At 36.8% G+C, this 6,907-nt stretch overlaps 1 protein-coding gene across 1 annotated transcript; it reads left to right on the forward strand.

Moving 5' to 3' along the window:
* The first annotated feature begins 4,999 nt into the window (after window positions 1-4,999).
* Window positions 5,000-6,101, forward strand: LOC140343518 (transcription factor Sox-3-A-like). Its single transcript, XM_072430212.1, has one exon. The coding sequence runs from the start codon at window positions 5,181-5,183 to the stop codon at window positions 6,099-6,101; it is 921 nt and encodes a 306-aa protein (XP_072286313.1). The 5' UTR covers window positions 5,000-5,180.
* The last annotated feature ends 806 nt before the right edge of the window (window positions 6,102-6,907 follow it).

Raw genomic sequence — 6,907 nt, forward strand, 5'->3', positions numbered from 1 at the left:
CGGGGCCTCCCAGAAAAGCCAGAGCACACAAATGCACTGCCCGAATCCCAGCTTAAAAGTGACATAATGAATGCTTCTGCTTTATAATTGAATGTGCGGTTTTTAAATGCGCTGGGTAAATACAGGTCATTGTCCCGCTTGTATAACAGTTGTTTGGAGAGCCGTATGAAGAGCCGTTCAATTAAGATTCTATTTTTAAATAAATTGAAAGTACATTAATGCTAGATTTTGAAACATTCCCGGTCATTTACACAATACAACAAGAAAGTGTAAAAGCATTTTTAAAGTTCCATTAAAATTATAGAAAAACTCAGTATTGAGCATTGAAATATAAATATATATATATATAAAATATTAAAGCAGACAGTAAATGCAGAAACGTTTTAAAATGCATGTTAGTATGCTGACGTACATGATCAAGGTTACCTGCAGAAAGCAGTTTTGTATCACAATATAACAAGCAAAGGAAGAAGGCGGCATAAGGCTTAATGCATAAAGCTACCAAGCCAGGATATGGAAACTTATCCTTAAAAAATGACAGTCAGTAACTGAAAATAAAAAGTTTGCAGAAAAGAATAAATACTGGGTGATTCTGCAAGCTGCATGGACTCATTCCTCATTCCTGGTGGCGAAGCTCTGCAGGTTGATCTTCCCTTAGCAGTGTTGCCACCTGTCCAATAAAACTATATACCAGGTTAATAAAGCTGATATGAAGAAAAAGAGGTCCTGTAGGCAGCTTGAACAGCACATGGTACAGATGGATTGAATGATCTGATTGAAAAAAAAAGTGTTCCGTTGCTTATTATGAGAATTCACAACTAGTGATGTGTAGAAAGGTTTACATACACTTTACCAATTTAATTGCTATATTGCATAAACCAATGAGAGACTAAAAGGGCTTTGAAACTAATTTTTGAAACAAAAATTAGTATCATTTAAAGTGGAATGAAACCCAAAACAAAAAGATGACACTTACCGTTAATCCTGCAAGTCCCTTAATGGCGCTGGTCCTTCAAGCGATCCGGTCCCAGGTTGTCATGGAATTCCTTTTCGCCCCGGCGGTTCATCTTCAGTGCCACCATCTTCAGTCTTCACTTCCTTCTTTTTCCTCGGCCTTCTTGGCACGTCACCTGCTCTCGCACTGTGCAGGTGTGAGCTTGGGGGACGTAAGCTGCTGTAAAGGGGAAAAAAAGAGAGCCGATCTCACTTCCCTTGCATGATGTCTGACTACTAAAATTGACCACAGGGAGTTTGTATAGATTTACAGTTCCCTTTCCCGACAAAAAAAAATGACTTGTCCAAAAAAGCAAGAATAGGGTGAAATACTTATCTCCCACTTCACCAGCAGCCAAATCTCATCTCGACTCTCTGACACTCATGGGCCTATAGAATGTGGTGTAGTGGATTGTATTTGTTCATGGTGTATGTATGTTGGGTTATGGTTACATATTATAGGGCTGGTGATCTGAAATCTGGTGACTTGAAGGCTGATGGAGGGGTAATCAAGCATGAGCAAGAGACTAACTGCAAAGATCCACAGAAGTAATGAAGAAAATACAAAGATTTTTGTATTGCATGTCTACAATTATGGCTTCCCCTATAGCAAAGTGTACAGCGAGCAGAGCAGTAGTTGCTGTAGGCATAGGGAGAGTTTTCATAACAAGTACATTTTTTAGGACATTTTCCACTGAATTTTCCTGTTTTTAAGCCCTGAAAAAATTCAGGTAGTTTTCTATAGTGTGTATCTTCCATTATATAAGATAGATGTAACTTCCCAAGCTGTACAGTTTGCATGTTGGTAACCAGCGGGCCTACAACGCCCCATTAAGACTGTGTTTTTATTTAGGAAGTATTGTTCAACACATGCTCTGCTTATCACTAGTAATCATGTGGCTTAACAGTTTCTGTTGAAATATAAAAGGTTGGTTAAACACTAAAAGAGTTTAAATTCAATAACAGCTGGAGAGTCACAGACTGCTTATGCCTATCTGGGGTTCTGCATGAGGGCACTCTGCCTTTAAAATAGCCTTTGCTCAGTCTAATAGCTCTTCAAGCCATTCAGTATGCTGTGATAAATGTGAGCTCACACTGAAAACCTCAATGTGCATTTAACCATTTTCCTTCCTTTTATATTTTTAAATTTTAATAGGTTTTATTCTTATCAGAGACTTTACCTATCAAATAAAAAATAATAGAACCCACCACAATAAAGTAATAAGCTCAATAACAAAGATAATGTTGTGTATTATTCTAAGAGGTGTAATAGCTGACTGCTATATTTCAGGAGGTGTACAAAGGCCTGTCGGTATATTCAGAAATCACTGGGCCTCATAGAAATGGATGTCCTCCCTCCCCTAGTCCCACTCATTCTAGTGTGAATGTATTTACCAGCCTACATTTACATTGCAAATGTTTTTTTCTTGCTGGTTAATTAATAGCTAAGTTGTAACCCTGCTAGGAGCCCCCCCATAGCAACTTCAATGGTTTTTATAGTGATCCCTACCCAGAAAACCCCCCAAAACTCATAATTCAGAAAATGAATAGTCAAATTGATAAAGATTTGCTCTTACTTTGGCTATGGTTTTACCATTCCAGAAAACAAAAGGAAAACATAAATAATTCAGTAGTTCCTTAAATAGAAGTAGAATGTATATATGACAATGCGTCATTGTTTGTACTATCCCCAAAGTCACAGATTCCAAATCATTGAAACAATTATGATAATTTTCCTCGCCCTAGTTTTACACAATAAATCAAGTAAAAAAAGGAGGAAAGATGGGCAAAAAAGTTTTTTAATCAAAGAAACCTAATTTTAATCACCAAAATTATTTTGCCTGCATCTAACAGAGAACCATTTAGCTATGTTCTAAACCAGACAGAGGTCTGCTATGCAAAATTGGAGCAAAGTGTTCCCCATATTGGGGGATACGCATGATGTTAGTAAAGTCAGTACAAAAAAATATTGAGAGAGTATATATCATGATGTAGATAGAATGTTCTAGTGAAAATGATCACAGGTGGGATTTCTCATTTTTTTCACAAGGTTTGTGTGTGTTTTTTTTTCCTCCCATAAATGGGCAAGTGCAGGCTAAAAGGAAGAGAATCAAACAAAGGCTGAGGAAAACTGGTCTAACCAGAATCATACCAATCAAAGATTAGAAGTGTGAAAAGTCAATGGTCAAAGAAAGACAGCAGGACAGCACAGTTCAAAGACATGCATGTTTACTGTGTTACCTGCCCAAGGCATGAATATGTGTCCATTTCTGTACAGCCATTTAGTTTACTTTCAGCCAAATTCCTCTAAAGACCTGCTCCTTTGGAGAAACTCTGACCCAGTCCATGCGTTATGATTTAGTCCTTGTCAAAGATGCTCTAATTCTTAAGCCTCATACACACGTGCAATAATAGTCATTGGAAAGAATCTTTCACAATCCTTCCTAACGACTATTATTTCACAATGCATGAACAAGTGCTGTACATACAGCACCGTTCTGCTCTATGAAAAGGGGACGGACGGAGCAGCACCCCGCTGCACGCTCTCCCCCTTCACTTGCATTACAATCATTTGCCGTTCATCGTCCATGGATCAGCCAGGACTGTCGTTCAGATGATGAACGACGTGTGCTGTACACACTTTAGATTTTCTTTTGATTTTGGCCCTGAACCGATTATCAGGCGAAAACCATTGGAAGTTTGTACATAGCTTTACACTTATCCATTTTCCTGCTTCCAACAACTGTCTGTTTACTTGCTACAGTAATATATAATCACACTCCTTGAAAAGTGCCCTTGTGACAAGATAATCTATATTGATTGACTTCCCCTCTCAGTGGTTTCTACCGAGATGATCAGTATTTGTTACAAGCATACAGATGCACACCCAAAAACACTTGTTTTATTAAATATTTTTCAAAGACATTTCACATATGTACAGTAAAAACTCATTATCCTAAAGGAAAACTTTAGTAAAAGAATATGTGACCATCAACTAGAATAAGGTCACCTCCAGCAAAAATCTAAACTGGAAATTTGAATTCTAATAAAGATAAACTTGTCACCTATATAAAATGCCAACCCATGCAGAAATTAATTTTCAGTTTGAAGAGAAAACATCTTAAACAAAATTAACAGAGGATTTGAAGTTGGCCATACTTGCACAATTTTCATGTGATAAGTGGTCAAACCGGTTTATTTACTTTAATGCCAATTTGACACAAAAAAAATCCATTAGTTCAGTGAGATCAATCCAAAGACTTTTAGACATAAACAACTTTTTTTAAAAAAACCTGAAGTGATCATTTCAAAGTATCAGTTGCATCATACACCTAACACTGGCTTAAGACCGAGAATGTATAAATGTACACAAAAGTTTAAATAATTTCTATACTTGATCCACAAAACAAACAAAAAAATAGTAATTTCTAGATATGGTCAGAATATGGCTCGCATTGCACCTTGCTACAAACTAATTTCTCTCTAATACCTTGAATTATAGAGGATGCAAATCATTGTACATCCATGACAACCCAGGTGATTTAAAGATTAAACATTGCAGGTTGCCATTGGATAAACAGTTTGCATGATTGGGCTTTTTGGATCCAACATGCTGAAATGGGATTAGATTAATCTTCACAGACGTATAGAGCATCCACCAAACATTTTAGATCTCATCTGTCAGATCATTAAAAATTTACACAGCTCTGGACCAGTGTTTGCCTGGCTGAGATTTTGCACTTTTTCCAATGAACATTTTTATAAAGTTGTTTTTAAAGTTACTTTATTCTGATTGTTTAAAAAACATTTTCCAATGCTACAAAGTATCTAAAAGTAAAGTTTGATCATAAACAATTGGTAAGTTCTGTAATTTTACCTAATGGTTCTTACTGGGGCTTTATTTTGTAATTTTTTTATATACTCAATTTGCATGATAAGCCTGATATGGGTGGGTCCGGAAATGGATAAGGTGTTGGTAAAATGTGAGAGTTGGGGGCAGGACTAGCAAGCTTCCTTTTGATTGGCTGTTAGGGATTATTATGCAGTCATTCAGCCCAGACACAATACTTCTTAAAAGGAGAGACTGGGAAGTTTCTATACAGTGACCAGACCATCCCATCCAGAAACTTTGCTGTTTTCTCTGCTTCTTACTGAACTGGTTTCTTATTCAGCACTTTCAGCTCCCAATGTATAACATGCTGGAAAATGACATCAAGAGCCTGGTGCAACAAACCAATGCACCGGTTGAAGAAACTGTGACCATGGGGAGTAAAGGCAATGCTGCCACCCAGGACCAAGATCGAGTCAAGAGGCCCATGAATGCTTTCATGGTGTGGTCCAGAGAACAGAGGAGAAAGATGGCCCAGGAAAATCCTAAAATGCACAACTCTGAAATCAGCAAGAGGCTGGGGGCAGATTGGAAGCAACTAAAGGATACAGAAAAAAAACCTTTTATAGATGAGGCTAAAAGGCTGAGAGCTGTCCATATGGAGGAATACCCGGATTACAAGTACAAACCAAGAAGGAAGTCCAAGACCCTCCTGAAAAAGGACAAATACTCCTTGGCTGGGAACCTGTTGGTGCAAGGTATGACCCCAGTTACCAACACTGTTGGCGTTGGACAAAGGATAGACTCTTATGCCCACATAAATGGTTGGACCAATGGGGCTTATTCAATGATGCAGGATCAGATTGGATACACACAACATCCAGGGATAAACAATCCCCAAGTCCAGCAGATGCACAGGTATGACATGAGCAGCCTACAATACAACCCAATGATGTCTTCTGTTCAGATGCACATGAATGCAGCTTCTACCTACAGCATGTCTCCAGTGTATAACCAACAAATTTCTACTGTCGTGAGCCAAGGTTCCATGGGCTCCATGGTGAAATCGGAGCCTTGTTCACCTCCAGCTTCCATTACTTCTCACACTCAGAGACCCTGCTTAGGAGACCTAAAGGATATGATCAACTTGTACCTGCCTCCAGGTGGAGATGCCAGTGATCCATTGCCACTACAAAACAGCAGACTGCATGGTGTCCACCAATATTACCAAAGTGCTGGGACTGCAGTTAATGGTTCCATGCCACTAACACACATTTAAGAAAAGATAAACTTCTCCACTTTTTAAAAGAAAGAAATTGATGTTTGCTTGCATGCCAAGGATATCAGAATTCATAAAACTTGAAGACATTTAAAAAAGGAAGTTTTTTATTTTAATACGTTTGGAATACTTTTGGAGTTTTTGTTCTTTCTTTCTTCATTTTTAGAAAAAACTTTGGGACAATAAATTACAATCCAGTGTTTAAATGTTTTATTGCTCAAGTCAAGACTTTGTCTTGACTCATCCAAAACTGTAAATATTACTTTTAACTTTTAGCAATTTTGTTTTGTGTGATTTTTTAACATTATCAGAAGATGTGAAGGTTGCAAATACAGGTTTTCTTTATTATTATTATTATTATTATTAGTATTATTATTATTATTATTTATAGTATAGTATTTTTTTATCACCTGTAAAGTTCTGTACAAAATAATGTAGTTTGTTTCTGTTTTATGAAATGTTACTGTGACTTTAATATATCACCAAAAATAGAATACTATTGTTTTACTTGTTTTTTACAAGCTTGAGCTTAAAGTCATCCAAAAAACCAATAAATTTGTTAATTTTATTTGTAAGTGTCTTTTTTTTCTATGTTTTTTATTTTTTGTTTTTAGTAGAAACAAACCCATTTTACCTGCTTCCAACACAACACCTACAACAACTGTCTGTTCACTTGCTAATATATGATCACACTCCTTAAAAAGTGCCATTGTGACAAAATAAACAATATTTACTAACTGCCCCTGTCAGTGGTTTCCACTTAAATAATCAGTGTTCATTACATACATACACACAAAAATAAACTT

Source organism: Pyxicephalus adspersus, chromosome Z, assembly GCF_032062135.1.
Source record: "Pyxicephalus adspersus chromosome Z, UCB_Pads_2.0, whole genome shotgun sequence".
Classification (NCBI taxonomy): Eukaryota; Metazoa; Chordata; class Amphibia; order Anura; family Pyxicephalidae; genus Pyxicephalus; species Pyxicephalus adspersus.